This window comes from Tupaia chinensis, unplaced genomic scaffold (genome assembly GCF_000334495.1).
Source record: "Tupaia chinensis unplaced genomic scaffold, TupChi_1.0 Scaffold000049_1, whole genome shotgun sequence".
NCBI classification, from domain to species: domain Eukaryota; kingdom Metazoa; phylum Chordata; class Mammalia; order Scandentia; family Tupaiidae; genus Tupaia; species Tupaia belangeri.
Window position 1 is genome coordinate 2,591,977 of NW_006159507.1, and position 18,808 is coordinate 2,610,784.

Consider the following 18,808-nt stretch of genomic DNA (forward strand, 5'->3'; position numbering starts at 1 on the left):
AAGTCTCTGTACTTGTGCACGCACATTGGTGCAGGAGGGTGTCCATCGCAGCCCTGGTGGTGGCACAAAAAATGAGGAACTGGTGTGGGTGGTTAATCCGTAGTGCTGCCTCCTCGGCGACCACCATGTGGTTCTGAAGGTGGAGAGGCACCTTGGGTGAAAGGCCCGTGGGCGAGGTGAGGGTGCTGCTGCTTTTGAGTTTTGAGCCACACTAAGGGACCTCCCAAACACTATAGCAAAGCCTTCCCCATCCCTGGCAAAGGGACAGGATTCCATCTGGGGACAATTGATGATGCCAGGATTTGTTCTGTAGTGGTTTTCAATATAGTTTCATACTACATCAAGATCCAGTTTTTTCTTTTTTTAAATAAGTATTTTAGTTTTATTCATCATCATCATTATTATTTAACTTGACCAGAGAGAAACAGAGACAGAGAGAGAGGGAAAGTAAGAAAGTAAGTCACCAGGTCCAGGACTTCAACCAGTCGGCCATGTGGGAGTCCAGTGCACTTAACCACCATGCCGCCTGCTGGTCCCCCAATCTTTTCCTACATAAAAGCATTCTATCTATACTCCTTTGTATCCCCCTTCACCCTTTTATTTATTTATTTATTTTTGCTTAACAAATCCTGGAAATTACTCCTAATCAGTGGAGTGGGTGAAGATTCGTTGGCATAGAATTTGCAGGATTCTGCTTTCTCCATGGTGTCAGCCTGAGTTATTATTATTTAATGGTTTCTGGATTTTGAGTCGTCATTAAGAAAATCATAGTACAGAATTTCAGAGAGTTTAAGAATTGTGTTTAAAATTTTCTCCCTCTGTATTTACTGTTATATGTTGAAATTTCTTTAAAAAGCGTGCATGGTGATGATGCTTGCCTTATAGTGAAATGTTGATGTTGGTTAAAATTACCTTAGAAGGGGACCAGCAGGTGGTGTGGTGGTGAAGGGCACTGGACTCTGGTGACATGGTGGTTAAGATGCTGGATCCCACGCCGGCCCGCCCATGGTTTGAATCCCAGACCTAGTGTCTTTCTCTCTCTCTCTCTCTCTCTCTCTCTCTCTCTCCCCCTTTCTGGACAAATTAAAATAAATAAATAAATGGATAAATAAAGTTTAAATAGTTCTTTTTTAAAAAATTAGAAGGACCAGCAGATGGTATGGAGGTTAAGGTGCTGGATCCTTATGACTGGCTTTGCGGTTTGAGTCCAGAACCTGGCAGCTTAAGAATCATGCTGGGCACATGTTCATAGGTGCCCCAAACCCCAGGAGGAGAGTGGAGAAGGGATTGTCCATGCCCCTGAGGGGTGATTTCTCACTCTCCTCCCCACCTACCTTTCTCTCTCTACCGAGTGCACACATCCTATAGCAAAAACTAAAAAAGCAAACAAGAAATTGCCTTAAAACAGTCGGTGATAATTATAAGATTTTTTTTTTTTGGAGAAGTTTTTACTATAGGGCGCGTGCACTCGCCAGACAGAGAGAGACAGAGAGACAGAGAGCGAGAAATCACCCCCCAGAGGGGATGGCCACGCTGCAATCCCTTCTCCTCTGTTCTCCTCTCGGGATCTTGGGCATGCACGCACACGTGCCTGGCATGAGTTTTAAGCCATTGGGTCCAGGACGCGAACTGCGGTTGACTACACGGGAGTCCAGTGACATAGCTGTTACGCTAACTGCTGGTCCCAATAATTATAAGAATTTTAAAAAGATTAAGAGAGGGTCTGACTGATGCCAACCCATTAGGTTAGCATACTCTGTTCCTTTTGCTGTCACAGTCTCATCTCAGAATGTGCAAGGTCATTCTCTGCGAATAACATTGCGCATGATCATATATTTTGTGTCCCTCAGCTACAGGCAAGCCCAGAATATGGCCAGGCCATGAACCCAATTAGCAGACTGGCCCAGATCCAGCAGGCGAAGAAGGACAAGGAGCCGGAATACGTGCTCCTCACAGAACGAGGCCTCCCGCGCCGTAGGGAGTTTGTGATGCAGGTGGGTCTGTGATCCTTGTGGGTGCTCTTCCCTTCATCGTATCTAGGCCTGGGGTCTGATCAAGATCCAGGGACTGGAGGCTTTCCTGGGGAGGGCAGGTCCAGTGGGCTGTGCGGGCCACCGTACATTGTTGTTACTCAGACCCATTGCTTGTGATCACTGGACTCCTTAGAAACATGCACTGGTCTGCACAGTGCAAGGTGCTGCTGTGTCACGGGGGATGCAGCCAGACTGCAGGGTGGTGGGGCTGTGGGCGGGTTGTTCTTAATTACACGTCCTTGGAGGTTTATGATACTCTTCTGGTCTTTCTTTTAGGACAGGGTCTCTCTCTGCTGTGATCCTCTTGCCTCAGCCTCCTGACTTACTAGGATGATAGGCATGCATCATGGTGCCCGACTTGTAAGGTGCACCAGGAACTGAACCCAGGCTTCCCATGTGGCTTCAGCCTGCTGGGTAGCAGCATCTACCAGCACATGCTATGCGGCTGGGCCAATATCGTTCTTTTCAACAGATTAAATTTTAGGGCTGGAGGACCAGCAGTTGGTGTAATGGCTGTGTCGCTGAACTCCCATGTGGTCAGCCGTGGTTCGAGTCCCAGACATGGTGGCTTAAACTCATGCCGGGTGCGTGTGTATGCGTGTCCAAGATCCCCAGAAGAGAGTGGAGGAGACGAATTGTGGCGTGGCCATTCCCCCTGGGGTGTGATTTCTTGCTTCCTGTCTCTGTCTTTCTCTCTTTGGCAAGCGCACGCACCCGATAGCAAAAACCTCTCAAAATTTTTTTTTAGGGCCAGGCAGTGGCATGGTTGAAGTGGGTAGATTGCATATGGCCTACTGCTGGGTTCAAGTCCTGGACCTGGTGGCTTGAGAAGCACGCTGGGCATGTTGCATGCATGCCCCAAATCCTGAGAGGACAAACAGAGAAGAAGGGATATAGTGGCCATCCACCCTGGGAGTGCTTTCTCACTTTCTTCCTCCCTTTCTCTCTGTCTCACACATATAGCCTATAGCAAATTAAAAACAAACAAACAAAAAAAACCCAGAAAACAAAAGATAAATTTTACGAATGCTATCAAAAGATCTGTTCTTGTTCCTTCTAATCCTTTTATAGGATCTGGAATCCAGGGTCAGCTCCTCCCAAGACTGAGTAGTATTTCAGATTAGCACAAAATGTTTCTCCTTGTATTTAGCTTATTAAAAGGTTACTACAGGTGAGTAGCTTAACTAAATTGTGATGTAAACTTACTAGTATTCTCTAATGGAAAATAATACTTCACTCTCTGGTGTTGCAGTTTACTACTTAGAACTGTCACTTATCCTGGTGCTTTTCACGTTCCCAGTCAGAAGGTAGGAAAAGTCATGGTCCTTTCCCAAGGAGGAAGCTGCAGCTTCCTGAGAGGTCCAGTAATTTGTCTGAGCTGGAATGGCTATTAGACCGTCAGGTTGGAATTTGGTCCCAGGCAACTGCCTACTGGCCAGGAAAAGGCTTCCTTGATGCAGTCTTGTGACTTGAGGCTTTTGGTTTCAGCAGCCAAGTACCTGTGAGCAGGCCAGCTTGCGAGGGGTGTTGAGCGGTGGTGTGCCAGAGCCTGTATGTAGCCACCTCCAGGGAGAGCGACATGGGGAGAAGATGCACACGCGTCTGCATCTAGGAACGTGCGGCTGTAGTGACAGTCACCAACAGTAGTAGCGTAAAATCAGACAACACACGTTTCATTATTGCCTAGTTCAGCAAGGAAATCACTCGTGTCATTAATCCATAATTTAGATGTGGGATTTTAGTTTTAGCATAAATATTGGTTGATATTTTTATTTATATTAACATGTAAGATGAAAGTAAAAAACTAAGACATACAGAATTTCCCCTCATTTGTAAACAGAAGAGGAGCTTCTCTGCTGAATTGGATGATAGTGTCTGAAGACTGGGAGGTGGTTCTGGTTTTGATACTAGTGTAATGGCTGTAGACTCACATGCTTTTAATCTAATCTGGGTCATTAACTTCATCACTTTACATGTAGAGTTAGACATTCAGTAAAGTCCTCGTAGATTTCTGTGGTACATGTACTCCAACTGAGGTGACACCACGCTGTCAGAGTGACTGTTGGCCATGGAGCTGGGGGAGAGGTGCAGTGGCATATGCCGTGTGATCTTTTCATCACATGATACAACAGAGCACAGATCCTTGTTAAACGCAGTCAAGTTAGGAAGGGATAAGTCTTGAATATTCATTATCTTTGTTAAAATAATAGCGCTCATAAACCCAATGTTTAATAATGGCTATGTTTAAAAGCCAGTTCTCCAAATTCCTGATATGTATTGTAGACCAGGGCAGACTGGCCCAGGGCACCGCTTTTCCACCATCCAGCCCCTGACCGCTGTGGGTGGCCATGCGTGAACATACAGTTCCTGCCTGGTCATTACAGGTTGAAGCACTGGTCTGTGTTGTAACTTCTTTCCGCAGGTTAAGGTTGGAAACCACACTGCAGAAGGAGCAGGCACCAATAAGAAGGTGGCCAAACGCAATGCGGCCGAGAACATGCTGGAGATCCTTGGTTTCAAAGTCCCACAGGCTCAGCCCACCAAACCAGCACTCAAGTCTGAGGAAAAGGTGACTGCTTGAGGCTTATTATTGCAAGATGCTGTCTCATGTCCCCTATGGAACTCTGGCCCTTCTAGAGACAAGCTTCAGGGCAAGGCTTCGAACTCCTGGCTCTGCAGCAGCCCTGTTGAGTGGCGTCATCCCCATTTGGACCCTTGCAGTGTGCACAGAATAGGCTCCAGGGTTGGCTCTGACTTAAATTGTGGTGGTTTCAGTATGCGTGGTCTGGGGCAGCTTGTTCCTCTTCACTTCTAGGGTGCAGGGTGGTTTGGCTTGAGATTAATGAGAATCACTCTGTCGTTTGTGCTCCTGAAATGAATCTTGCACAAGCGAGTAGTAAACTTTACTCTTTTTTTGGGGGGAGAGGCTTTTGCTATAGGACGCGTGTGCTCTCCAAAAAGAGAAAGAGAGACAGAAAGCGAGAAATCACCCCTTAGGGGCATGGCTGTGCTACATTCCCTTCTCCTCCATTCTCCTCTCGGGATCTTGGGCACACACGCACACGCACCCAGCTTGAGTTTAAGCCACCGGGTCTGGGACTTGAACTGTGGTCGACTACAAGGGAGTCCAGCGACATGACTATTATGCCATCTGCTGGTCCCTAGTAAACCTTACTCTTGTTGATTGTAGACCTGGCTGTGGTTTTCCTGGGACAAGGAGTGTGATTAAGAGTCAGGGTGAAGCCATGGTTTAAGTTTGGGGTTCTTTTTCCTTCCCTGAACTGTACACCAGATGACGATGATCCCATATTGAAAAGCCCACTTCTGCCAAGAGTGGGAAGTAAGACCTCAGCAAAGGCCTTGGGTGACCTCCTTTCTAGTCACTGAATGGTCTCATTGGGGATAAACTTGAAATCAGGACTGATGCATTTGCCTCTGCCAGTCGTACCGACAGAAACAGCATCAGCTGTGGCTCAGTCACTTGCAGTGGCATCAGCATAGATCCTGGCCCTGGCTTTTGGGTTTTTCATTCCAAAACTACATAGTATATTCGTAAGCAGCATCCCCACCTTGTTACTTCAAGAAAAAGATCTGGCATTGGACAGAATGCTAGCTAGTATTAAGACATTTTCCCTGTAGGTGTGTTACCTTTGGAAATGTCATCTTATTTCCAATCGGATATTAGCTCTAGGAAATGTGCTTGATGTATTTGTTCAGCTTTAATCTGGAAGCTGCTCTTCCCCCGTGATGGGCTGTAGCAGTCTAGTATCTTCTCTTTCTGGCAGAGCATTTCTGTGAGCCGAGCGTCGCTGGGTGGGATGCTCTTTGTGCCATGGGCAGGAGGGTGCATTAGTGAAAAGGCGGGGTGTGAGCACTCAGGTGGGTAGTTTAGGGCAGAGTTTTTGGCCAGTTTTCTCAATTGATGCTGGCAGGAGCTGATGTAGTTTTAGAAAGTAAGAACTAAGTTTTCAGTGGTCTGATTTATGCTTATGATCTTTTTTTTCTTTTTTTAAAAAGACACCAGTAAAGAAACCTGGGGATGGAAGAAAAGTAACCTTTTTTGAACCTGGCTCTGCAGATGAAAATGGGACTAGTAAGTGGGCTTCTGTTGTGTTGGTCTGTGACTGAGAGTTACACGGTCCTGAGTCCCAGCAGGTGCGGCGTAAGTGAGTAAGAACTTGCAGCGAGCTGCGCCCGCCTCATCCCACGCATGCTGTGGGGAGGGCAGTGCGGGGGTCTCGGGCCTGGTCGGGTTCTCTAGGGAAGGCTGATGATCCGTGTCTGTCTCTGTGTGTGTCCCTCCCAGGTCACAAAGAGGATGAGTTCAGGATGCCTTATCTGAGTCATCAGCAGCTGCCTGCTGGGATTCTTCCCATGGTGCCCGAGGTTGCCCAGGCTGTGGGGGTCAGTCAAGGACATCACACCAAAGATTTCACCAGGGCAGCCCCGAACCCTGCCAAGGCCACGGTAACTGCCATGATAGCCCGAGAATTGCTGTATGGGGGCACCTCGCCCACGGCCGAGACCATCTTAAAGAATAACATCTCTTCAGGCCATGCGCCACATGGACCTCTCACCAGACCCTCTGAGCAACTGGACTATCTTTCCAGAGTCCAGGGATTCCAGGTAACTGCCAGAGCCGAGCTGAGGGGCGCACCTTGTTGTGGGCATTGTCTGGGCTCCTTTCAGACAGTGGGCTTTGCACCTGGTTTGTTTTTACCACTTAGAGGGAGAAGAGAGAGGAAAAAGAGATTTTTGACAGGGTCTCCCCCTGCCCTAGGCCTCCCAGTCGGGACCACAGGCACAGACAACCAGGCCTGTGTGGTCAGTTTGGCCAGGCAGTTGAACCTGGGCCTCTCCTGTGGCTTCCAGCCACCCAAGCAGTGATGTTGTCTATGCACCACTATGACTGGTCCTTGTTTTTAAAATCAGACTCTTTGTCTAGGGTGATTGGTGGAGAGAACTGCTGAAGGATGGTCCTGGAGCGGGAAGGGGGAGGTGTGCAAGGTGTTATGAAGATGGATAGTTAAGAGAAGATCCCTGAGCTTTGGCAATATTTTCAAGACCCAAGCCAACCCTAAAACCTAAGAGTGGCGTCATCCCCATTTGGACCCTTGCAGTGTGCACAGAATAGGCTCCAGGGTTGGCTCTGACTTAAATTGTGGTGGTTTCAGTATGCGTGGTCTGGGGCAGCTTGTTCCTCTTCACTTCTAGGGTGCAGGGTGGTTTGGCTTGAGATTAATGAGAATCACTCTGTCGTTTGTGCTCCTGAAATGAATCTTGCACAAGCGAGTAGTAAACTTTACTCTTTTTTTGGGGGGAGAGGCTTTTGCTATAGGACGCGTGTGCTCTCCAAAAAGAGAAAGAGAGACAGAAAGCGAGAAATCACCCCTTAGGGGCATGGCTGTGCTACATTCCCTTCTCCTCCATTCTCCTCTCGGGATCTTGGGCACACACGCACACGCACCCAGCTTGAGTTTAAGCCACCGGGTCTGGGACTTGAACTGTGGTCGACTACAAGGGAGTCCAGCGACATGACTATTATGCCATCTGCTGGTCCCTAGTAAACCTTACTCTTGTTGATTGTAGACCTGGCTGTGGTTTTCCTGGGACAAGGAGTGTGATTAAGAGTCAGGGTGAAGCCATGGTTTAAGTTTGGGGTTCTTTTTCCTTCCCTGAACTGTACACCAGATGACGATGATCCCATATTGAAAAGCCCACTTCTGCCAAGAGTGGGAAGTAAGACCTCAGCAAAGGCCTTGGGTGACCTCCTTTCTAGTCACTGAATGGTCTCATTGGGGATAAACTTGAAATCAGGACTGATGCATTTGCCTCTGCCAGTCGTACCGACAGAAACAGCATCAGCTGTGGCTCAGTCACTTGCAGTGGCATCAGCATAGATCCTGGCCCTGGCTTTTGGGTTTTTCATTCCAAAACTACATAGTATATTCGTAAGCAGCATCCCCACCTTGTTACTTCAAGAAAAAGATCTGGCATTGGACAGAATGCTAGCTAGTATTAAGACATTTTCCCTGTAGGTGTGTTACCTTTGGAAATGTCATCTTATTTCCAATCGGATATTAGCTCTAGGAAATGTGCTTGATGTATTTGTTCAGCTTTAATCTGGAAGCTGCTCTTCCCCCGTGATGGGCTGTAGCAGTCTAGTATCTTCTCTTTCTGGCAGAGCATTTCTGTGAGCCGAGCGTCGCTGGGTGGGATGCTCTTTGTGCCATGGGCAGGAGGGTGCATTAGTGAAAAGGCGGGGTGTGAGCACTCAGGTGGGTAGTTTAGGGCAGAGTTTTTGGCCAGTTTTCTCAATTGATGCTGGCAGGAGCTGATGTAGTTTTAGAAAGTAAGAACTAAGTTTTCAGTGGTCTGATTTATGCTTATGATCTTTTTTTTCTTTTTTTAAAAAGACACCAGTAAAGAAACCTGGGGATGGAAGAAAAGTAACCTTTTTTGAACCTGGCTCTGCAGATGAAAATGGGACTAGTAAGTGGGCTTCTGTTGTGTTGGTCTGTGACTGAGAGTTACACGGTCCTGAGTCCCAGCAGGTGCGGCGTAAGTGAGTAAGAACTTGCAGCGAGCTGCGCCCGCCTCATCCCACGCATGCTGTGGGGAGGGCAGTGCGGGGGTCTCGGGCCTGGTCGGGTTCTCTAGGGAAGGCTGATGATCCGTGTCTGTCTCTGTGTGTGTCCCTCCCAGGTCACAAAGAGGATGAGTTCAGGATGCCTTATCTGAGTCATCAGCAGCTGCCTGCTGGGATTCTTCCCATGGTGCCCGAGGTTGCCCAGGCTGTGGGGGTCAGTCAAGGACATCACACCAAAGATTTCACCAGGGCAGCCCCGAACCCTGCCAAGGCCACGGTAACTGCCATGATAGCCCGAGAATTGCTGTATGGGGGCACCTCGCCCACGGCCGAGACCATCTTAAAGAATAACATCTCTTCAGGCCATGCGCCACATGGACCTCTCACCAGACCCTCTGAGCAACTGGACTATCTTTCCAGAGTCCAGGGATTCCAGGTAACTGCCAGAGCCGAGCTGAGGGGCGCACCTTGTTGTGGGCATTGTCTGGGCTCCTTTCAGACAGTGGGCTTTGCACCTGGTTTGTTTTTACCACTTAGAGGGAGAAGAGAGAGGAAAAAGAGATTTTTGACAGGGTCTCCCCCTGCCCTAGGCCTCCCAGTCGGGACCACAGGCACAGACAACCAGGCCTGTGTGGTCAGTTTGGCCAGGCAGTTGAACCTGGGCCTCTCCTGTGGCTTCCAGCCACCCAAGCAGTGATGTTGTCTATGCACCACTATGACTGGTCCTTGTTTTTAAAATCAGACTCTTTGTCTAGGGTGATTGGTGGAGAGAACTGCTGAAGGATGGTCCTGGAGAGGGAAGGGGGAGGTGTGCAAGGTGTTATGAAGATGGATAGTTAAGAGAAGATCCCTGAGCTTTGGCAATATTTTCAAGACCCAAGCCAACCCTAAAACCTAAGCTGCTAATAAGCACTGGTCATGGTAATAGATCTAGGCTTTAAAGAGAACAGACCTGTTGGACCGACCCTTCCTGCCTGATACGAAAGGACGTGGCTTGTTGTAGGAAGGTTCTGGACCTCTGCAGCAGTACCACCAGCCAGGCAGCCGTTGGTGTGGCCCCAGTCAGGCTGAGCCCAGTAGAGGGAAGTGTGTGGTCCTGGAGCCACAGCCCTGCGCCCCTTGGCTGTGCGACTTCTGTACCCTGCCTCACTCTCCTTTCCTCTGTAGGTTGAATACAAAGACTTCCCCAAAAACAACAAGAATGAATTTGTGTCTCTCATCAATTGCTCCTCTCAGCCGCCACTGATCAGTCACGGCATCGGCAAGGATGTAGAGTCCTGCCATGATATGGTAGGTTGTCCTTGGGTGAGCTTGAGTGCTTGCACGGAGGCCTTGGGAGGAGAGGAAGAGGGCCCTTGAGTAGATTTTGAGAGCAGGGGGTGATAGAATTCGTGTCCGTGTATCTGTCAGGACTTTTGTCTTGGTTGATGGGCTGTTCCCTCACTGGCTCTAGTCAGCCTTTCCCTTCCTTCCCATGCCAGCCTGGAGGCTCAGCAGGGGTCCCGGAACTTGTCACGAGACAGATTCATTTCCTCTCCCACCAGAACAAGGGGTTGCAGGTCCATGTTCTGGCGGCTGCCTAAGGCCCCTAACTGGTCTTCTGTTCAGATGAAGTCGTTACTGTAGGAAACATTAGAAGTGAGCAGGAATTGACCTGATTAACGAAGCCGAGTAAACTGTGTAGAGGGGCACAGTGCATCCTTCAGTTTAATGTCTGAAGATACTGTCATAATAAGAAAAGTACACAGTAAGCTTGTTTGAAAGCAAGATGTAAATTTTGTACAGCCTAGCTGTCTAAAGGCTTAAAATTCTGGAAGGAAAAACATAAAATAACAGCTGTTTTGGGCCAGCAGGTGGCATGGAGGTTAAGGTGGCTAGATCCCACATGGCTGACAGCATGGTTTGAGTCCTGGACCCAGGGCTTGAAAATCAGACTAGGCGTGTCTGTGTGTGTATGTGAGTTCAAAATCTTGAGAATAGGAGAGGGGATTGCAACGTGGCTATCCCCGCAAGGGGTGATTTCTCATTCTCTGCCCCAACTCCTAGTGAGCACATACCCTGTAGCAAACTAAGGGAAAAAAGGTTTTGATTCAATGAGGTAACTCTGGCTAATTAACTTTTTAACTCTGGCTAATTAACTTCCCTTTCCACCATTTTAGGATTTTGGGCCTACATATATACACACACACCCGTGTGGTGTGTCTGAAGCTGCAGTTGGTCATATAGGATCTAGCTTCCTTAACCACCAGTCCAGTTTGACACAAAATTTATATATTTTTAATTAAAAATTCAAACATTTTATTAGTGGGACCAGGCAGCAAGAACCTGTGCTTCCATCTGTTACGCTGTGTCCCAGGTGGTGGCCCAGGCCTGACTTTTCTTTCCATTCCCACTAGGCTGCACTGAACATTTTAAAGTTGCTGTCTGAGCTGGACCAACAGAACTCAGAGATGCCAAGACCAGGAAACGGACCAATGTCTGTGTGAGTGAGCCCGTTACGTGGACGCGGCACTGCCTCTCGTTTGCATGGGATTCATTCACACTGTCACTTTCTGGCCCTTTCTCCTGAGAGGTTTTTGCCTTCTCTGGGCAGAGAACTTGTTTTTTTGTTTGTTTGTTTGTTTTTGTCTTTATTAGTTTTGAAGAGGTAATAGGTTCTCACGGTTCAGAATCCCAGGTTACCATTAAAGGCCTATAGTCAGGGCTGGCAGGTGGCATAGTGGTTAAGGCACTGGACTTCCACATTGGTGATTACAGTTCTAGTCCTGGACCCAGTGCATGAAGCTCAAGCTGGGCACATATGCATACATGCCCAACCAAGATCTTGGGAGAAGCAACTGCGGTGAGACCATCCTCCTGGGGGTGATTTCTCACTTTCTCTCTCACTATCTCTGTCTCTCCAGTGAGCACATACACACTGAGGCAAAAACCTCTACAAAAAAAAAAGTCCAGTTGTCATAAATGGGTCCTGTGCTGTTGACCTTCTGACGTATACTAATTTCTTGTCACTTTTAATATCAGCTCAATTCTCTTAATTTTCAGAGCTGGTGTCATTTCAGTTTTCTTTTCTTTAAAGGTGTGGGAGGTGCTGAACTTTTTCTGGCCATGAACCATTATGAAAATCCAACATACATACTGAAAATACTGAAACTGCTTTGAAAAATTGGAATTTCTGATACCTCCAGTGGGCCGAGAGACACGGTGGGTGAAGAACGTGGCAGCAGTGGTGAAGACAGTGGAGACACAGGCAGCCGCAGAGGCCAGGTGGGGCTGTGCTGGGATTGGGGTGACTGCTGCTCAGTGCACCAGTAGTTCCCCACATGGAAGTAGCTGCTGTGGGAAGGAGGGGCCTGCCTGGCAGCCTGGCTCCATCCGGAAACCAGCAGGTCACGCTTGGTCTCTGCGTTTTTTCTTTTATTTTTTTTTGGGTTGTGTGAAAGAGGAAACAGAAAACAGAAAGCATGGCCCCTTCTCAAACTGGCTCACTTAAACACTTTGGGATAAACCCTGGACAGCCACACCGGAGAAAGGCCTTAGACTGGCCCCAGAGCTAAAAGCACCAGAGCAAATCCAATGCTTCCTACCTGGAGTCACCTGACCTTCCCAACCTGTGTGGCCCCACACCTCCGCAGCCCACACCGTGACCACTGCTTTCTCTTCCCACAGTGACATGTATTCTGTTTCATTATTTTCTTTTGATTGCTATGACACTATATAAAATTTTCATTTGAGTTTCTCAATTGTATCTAGTTATTTAGCACAGTTTAGAAACTTGTCTGAGACTGATGTTATCAGTAATCTAACCAGTCAGGATCATATTCGTGTGTGTGTGTGTGTGGTCACAGTTATACTTCATTGGACTAACCCAGGACCATTTCAGTGATGCAAATTGTGTGCCCTCCGGTTTCGCTGAAACAGTCCTGGACTTTTCAGAAACCTTGATGAAGTCTCCCACATTGTATAAATTGGACTATTTAGGAATTTTAAACTTTAGATGATCATTCGGTTCCTTTTCTATTTTATCTTTATTTTTGTTAATGCAACAGGACTTAAACAAATGAACTTTGATCTTTGTTTTAAAGATTATTAAAAAAATTGTGTCTATCCATGGCTCTTGAGGATGTAGTTTTCACACTACAGGATCTGATCTCCATGTAGTACATAGAAACTGCAGATTGATTTTCCTTGAGTGCTTGATACTGTTCATTACATCTCCATGTAGGGCTGAGAAGAATGACCTGTCTATATATGCAGCTGTGTTGCTTTTGATGTTGTGTTACTGTGCACAGAAAGGTGTGCACTGGGGTTCTGTGTACGGTCTGGAAGAAACGCACGGTAGCCTTGCGAGTTAAGTACTGCTTCCATTCATTGTTTACGCTGGAATTTTTTTCTCCCCATGGAATGTAAGTAAAACTTAGTGTTTGTCACCAATAAATAGTAATACTAAATTTTTTTGTTAATTTATTCTCAAATGCCACTACTGCTAGGTTGTTCCCCTCCCAACTTGCCCCCTACCCTTTTTTTATTTTTAAGAAAAAACATTTGTAATGCTTGTGGTTCTGTCTGGGCAAAAAAAAAAAAAATCTAAAGATCTGAAATAACTTTATATCGAACTATTGATCAATAAACAGCTACTAATGGAAATTTTTGGTTCTGTTGAGCACTAACTAAAGGAATAAGGGAAGTTGTGGGTGAGGGAATGGAAGCTGGGGTGGTGGGCTCCAGGCCAGTGTGGGAAGCCTTGAGGGGTTTGTGGGGCCCAGGTGAAGGAAGGGGTCCCTCATCCAGACCAGATGTTGCTACCCAGAGAAATGTACCTCAAGAGTAGAGAGACTGTCTGACCCTCTGAGGACATCACTTCCCTCAGGTGCTTTCGTAACTGTGAGCACACAGGCTGTGCATTCTAGCCCAGTTGAGGGCCAGCTGGTTGGGTTCTATTTATTTATTTGTCTTAAGATTTTGTGAGAAGGCATATACACTAACCAAAGAGAGAATGAGAAAGCATCTCCCCATGGGGGAGTCGTGCCAGTCTCTTCCATCTCTTATGGAAGAGTGAGAGAGGGAAAGTGAGAAAGCAAGCTGCCTGGTCCAGGACTCAAACTGTGGTCAGCCATATGGGAGAGTCCAGCACCCTTACCCACCATGTCACCTGTCAACCTGTTTTAATTTTATAAGAACTTTTGGGTCATGGGAACAGTCATGGTTGTATTTTTCTATTTAAAAATGCGTCAAGATGTTTCCAGTGATCCAGAAGGTTAAAAAGCTTGCTTCACTAGAAAGCCTACCTTTGGATTGTTCTATCTGAATAACCAACAGTGATCAGAAGGTTATGGAAAATGAGGGTGGAAGAGAGTTCATTTTGAAGAGCAGTGACAGATTTTTTGCCATAAGGGAAGTGTGCTTGCTGGAAAAAAGAGGGGGAAAGTGAGAAATCATCCCTGGAGGGACAGCCACGCCGCATTTCCTTCTCCATTTCGGCACAAATGCACATGCACCCAGTATGATTTTGAAGCCCGCGGGTATGAGACTTGAACTACAGCCAGCCATGTGGGAATCCAGTGCTTTAACCACCACACCACCTGCTGGCCTTGAAACTTTTTTTTAAATATCTGTGGACCTATGACCCACATTGAGATTCTCTCCCAGGATCCTGTGTTCTTAGAAAGAGAGGCTGAGCACATAGCTTGTGGTGACATAACTCACATTCATGAAGAGCACGTACTCGGTGGGTAGTGGCCCTGGAGACCGTCTCCTGGTTATCTTTTTGGTTTTTGACTGTAACAGTTCATCCATGTCCTGCTCCTTTCTGACCCAGTCCTATTAAGAAGCTGTGCTGCCTTTAGCTGGCTCCTGCTGCTGGATCTGTCTGCCTTTTGGGCTTCCCATCTTAATGGAGGTAAGGTGCACGGCTTTGTGACTAGCTTCACCTGGGTATGGCTGATAAGAGCAGATGCAGACAGCCCCTTCCAGCAGTGAAACAACAGAAATAGTGCCGTGCCTTTCTCTGTCACACCACGGCACCTGTCAGTCTGTTAACCTGTCACGTTCTCATGCTAGGCAGGTCATTCTACCACCAGGTCACACTTCCAGTGATCAAGTATTTGGGGGAAGGTCTTAAGAGCACATGACGGGCTTGTTGCTTCTCACACCTTTGCCATCTGTTGGCCCTCCACGGACAGCCAACCTGAATCTAGAATAGATGGTGGCATGGCAGTGAGTATCCATACCCATGATTTCTATTGCAAAATATGAAGGATCTCCAACAAGTTCATGGAAAATATGTATTATGACAAACTGATTTCAAAAAATTTTCATATAGAAATAATTTTGTATTTTAATTCTGTTTTTCTCACGAACTTTTAAAGTCCCCCCACTTAAATGTAAAAATTTAGGGGCCAGCAGTTTAAGGCAGTTGGCTCCCACTCACAGGGGATGATGGCACAGTTCAAGTCCTTGAAAGACATGCTAGGCACATGTGCATGTGTGCCCAAAATACCAAGAGGAGACTGGAAGAGGGATTATGATGTGGCCATCCGCCTACAGTGATTTCTTTCTATGTCTCACTGTTGAGTACATAAGCCCTATAAAGAAAAAAAAATAATCATCTTTAATAAAGCTTTTTTTTTCCTGAGCTATTTTTTTTTTTGCTATAGGGCATGTGTACTCCCCGGAGAGACTGAGACAGAAAGGGAGGACTCACCCCATCCTAAGGGATTGCCACGTGGCAACCCCCTCTCTTCCATTTTCCACTTGGGGTTTTGGACACACGTGCACACACGCCTGGCATGTGTGTCTGGCATGAGTTTTAAGCTGCTGGGTCTAGGACTCAAACCAACCACATGGGAGTCTTAGCGATGTAACCATTACACCATCTGCTTGGCCCCAGCTCTCTGAATTTGGTTACTCTAGGCACTTCATGGTAAGTAGAATCATGTAACATTGTCTTTTTTACAAAAACCAACAGGCATATCCATGTAGCATGTCAGAATATCATCCCTTTAAGGGCGATATTCCACCGTATGTATGTTTCACGTTTATCCATTCCTACTGATGAACACTGGGGTTGCTTCTACCTTTTAGCTGTTGTAATGCTGCTGGTGAACACGGGATGCACTATCTTCTGGAAGGGCTGTTAAAAGACAGGTGGCTACATTTCCAGAGTTTTAGAAGTGGTCGTTCTGGACTAGGGTCCGAGGAATGCATGTTCTAGCCTGAATGCTGCAGTCAAAGCAGAGGTTCCCCGGGTGGGGCCTATGTAGCCTTTCTAGGGTTCTCAGCCTTGGTTGGTCCAGGAGTGGCAGTTCTGGTCCCCCAACAGATTCTAGGCAAGTCCAGCAGGTCAGGGGACACATCGGAGGACAGCAGGCCATTACACAACACTGAAGACCAAAAATATCTGGTAAAACCCCAGGGAAAAAACTATGTAAGAAAAGTCAAGATAAGATCCAAACAACACAAGCTGAAAAGGAGCATGCCTTTGAGCAAGTGATGAGGTATGACGGGGGATAACCTCAACCCACCTGATCCTGACCTTAATTAAGACCATTCTCTTCTTGGGATAAGCAGATGGCATAATGGTTATATCACTGGATGCCCATGTAGACACCAGTTTGAGTTTTGGACCCAGAGTCTTAAAACCCATGCTGGGTCCATGTGTGTGCATACATGCATGAGATCCCAGAAAGAGAATGGAAGAGAAGGGATTGGATTGTGGCATGGCCATGCCCCCTTGGAGGGGGGGTGCTGTTTGCTATTCCGTCTTTCTGGCAAGTGCATGCACCCTATAGCAAAACCTCTGTAAAAAAAAAAAAAGAACATTCTGGGGCCGTCAAGTGGAGTGGTGTTTGAGGCACTGGACTCGCACATGGCTGACTGCAGTTCAAGTCCAGGACCTGGTGGCTTGATTTCAGACTTTGTCATTCTATCGTGAGTTAAAAAAATTTTTTTAAAAAAAGATTCTTTTGAGGGGACCAGCAGTTAGCGTAATAGCTATGTCGCTGGCCTGCCACGTAGTCGACCACGGTACGAGTCCTGGACCCGGTGGCTTAAAACTCACGCCGGGCGCGTGTGCGTGCGTGCCCAAGATCCCGAGAGGAGAATGGAGGAGAAGGGATTGCGGCGTGGCCAACCCCCCTGGGGGGTGATTTCTCTCTGTCTGTCTGGTGGACGCACGTGCCCTATAGCAAAAGCTTCTCAAAAAAAAAAAAGATTCTTTTGAGAGGTGCAGAAGTCAGGATACCAGAGCTGGGGAAGAAATGCACAGCACTGAGCACTGTTTACCCCACAGCGCAACAATTCAAGTGTGGCTTCAAAGTTTCAGCATTTAAAAGGGTGCTCAAATAAAGCACATAAGACTGGTGACTCACAGAAGGAAATGCCACCCTTTGACAGTATGAAAGCAGGACAAGGAGACATCCTTATCACAAATACTGAGGAGGCAAGAGACACTGACCAAGTTAATGGAGCAGAACCATAAAATGCAATTACTTAAAAAGCTGGAAGGCATGGAGTTAGCAGATGCCTTCAGGGTGAAAATACAAGAATCCACTGCAAGTGAGGGCAGCCCTTGTTCAAAGTGGTGCCTCCCAGAATGACCCTGCTGCTCAGTTATAAACCTGGAACTTACCACACACACTTAACAGTGTGAATAAAGGCCAAGTGATTATGCCCCATGTGCACAAGAATGAAATACCATTTTCACCCACTAAAATGTCAGTGTGGGTGACAAACAGCACAACCTTTGCACAAGATAACTGGTCTAGGAAATACACGGAGAGATGAAGACTTCTATATATGGATGTTCATTTTTAAGAGTTGTTATACAGCAAAAAATATGCAGGATGTCCAATATGGAATACCCACATGATAAATCACATATGCTGATAATGTTTTCAGTTAAAAAAAAACTATACACAATGAACAAAACTTTAAGGGAGATATAAAAAGAAAATATTTGACTCATTCATATTCCTACCTACATTTCTAAAAATATATATATTTTTTAATTTGACCAGACACACACACACACAAAGGAAGATAGAGAGGGGCAGAGAGAAAACAAGCAAGCAACCAGGTCTGGGACGTGAACTATGGTCAGCCTTGTGGGAGTATCCAATGCCTTAACCACAGTGCCACCTGCTGGTACCATTGTACCTACTTTTTTCTGTATTCTCTTTATTTCCATAAAGAAAACAGATGCTTGGCTATCAGATTAGTGGGCCCATCAGGAAGCACTGAGAAACTTAACATGGTATTTCCCCTGTGTGTGAAATTGCCCTGAGATGGGGGCTTACCTGGGCCAGGACTCCCCTCCACAGCTTTTCTACCTACCAGTGCTGCCACACATTATTGGGAAGGCAGGGGCAGTGCCGAGCACAAACCCCCTACCCCCTTCCCAATTTAAATGAGTTAAGTCCAGCAGCTTTTATTGATCAGTACTTCCTCTGCACAGGCTCCTGTGTATGCTCCTCCAGTTCTACCGCCTGTGTAGCTCATAATCACCCATGCAATACATGCATCGCTCTTTACAGCCACCTAAAGGGGAGTAACATTCTGCTCCTGTGTCACAAGAGGAAACAACAGCATACAGGTCAAAGCCTTTGCTCAAGGTCACATAGTCAGTGGCATAACTGTTAACTCAAACCTAGCTGTTTACACCCACGAAGAACCGCTACTGAGCACAATCACTAACAAGACTTGTCAAAAAATTGGGACCAGCAGATAGCATAATGGTTATGTTGTCGGACCGCTACATAGTTGACTGTGATTTGAGTCCTGGACCCTGTAACTTAAAAAGTCATGCCAGGCATGTGTGCGCTGTGGTACCAAGATCCCAAGAAAAGAATGGAGAAGGGATTGTGGCGTGGCCATCCCCCCTGGGGGGGGATGATTTCTCGCTTTCTGTCTCTGTCTCTCTGGTGAAACTATGTAAGAAAAGTCAAGATAAGATCCAAACAACACAAGCTGAAAAGGAGCATGCCTTTGAGCAAGTGATGAGGTATGACGGGGGATAACCTCAACCCACCTGATCCTGACCTTAATTAAGACCATTCTCTTCTTGGGATAAGCAGATGGCATAATGGTTATATCACTGGATGCCCATGTAGACACCAGTTTGAGTTTTGGACCCAGAGTCTTAAAACCCATGCTGGGTCCATGTGTGTGCATACATGCATGAGATCCCAGA

General features: G+C 46.8%; 1 protein-coding gene across 14 annotated transcripts in view; it reads left to right on the plus strand.

Moving 5' to 3' along the window:
• Positions 1-13,266, plus strand: part of STAU1 (staufen double-stranded RNA binding protein 1) — a 50,896-nt gene extending 37,630 nt beyond the window's left edge. For 12 of the 14 annotated variants that reach the window (XM_027775175.1, XM_027775147.1, XM_027775168.1 and 9 more), the window contains 4 exons: positions 1,851-1,994; positions 4,456-4,602; positions 6,051-6,126; positions 6,340-6,935. In XM_027775175.1, coding sequence (XP_027630976.1) covers positions 1,851-1,994; positions 4,456-4,602; positions 6,051-6,126; positions 6,340-6,920 — 948 coding nt within the window. In that variant the 3' untranslated portion in view covers positions 6,921-6,935. Of the gene's footprint in view, positions 1-1,850; positions 1,995-4,455; positions 4,603-6,050; positions 6,127-6,339; positions 6,936-9,789; positions 9,913-11,018; positions 11,105-11,698 lie in introns of those variants that run through there. The other 2 variants (XM_027775185.1, XM_027775151.1) reach the window with 2 other exon arrangements.
• Positions 13,267-18,808: the final 5,542 nt, after the last annotated feature.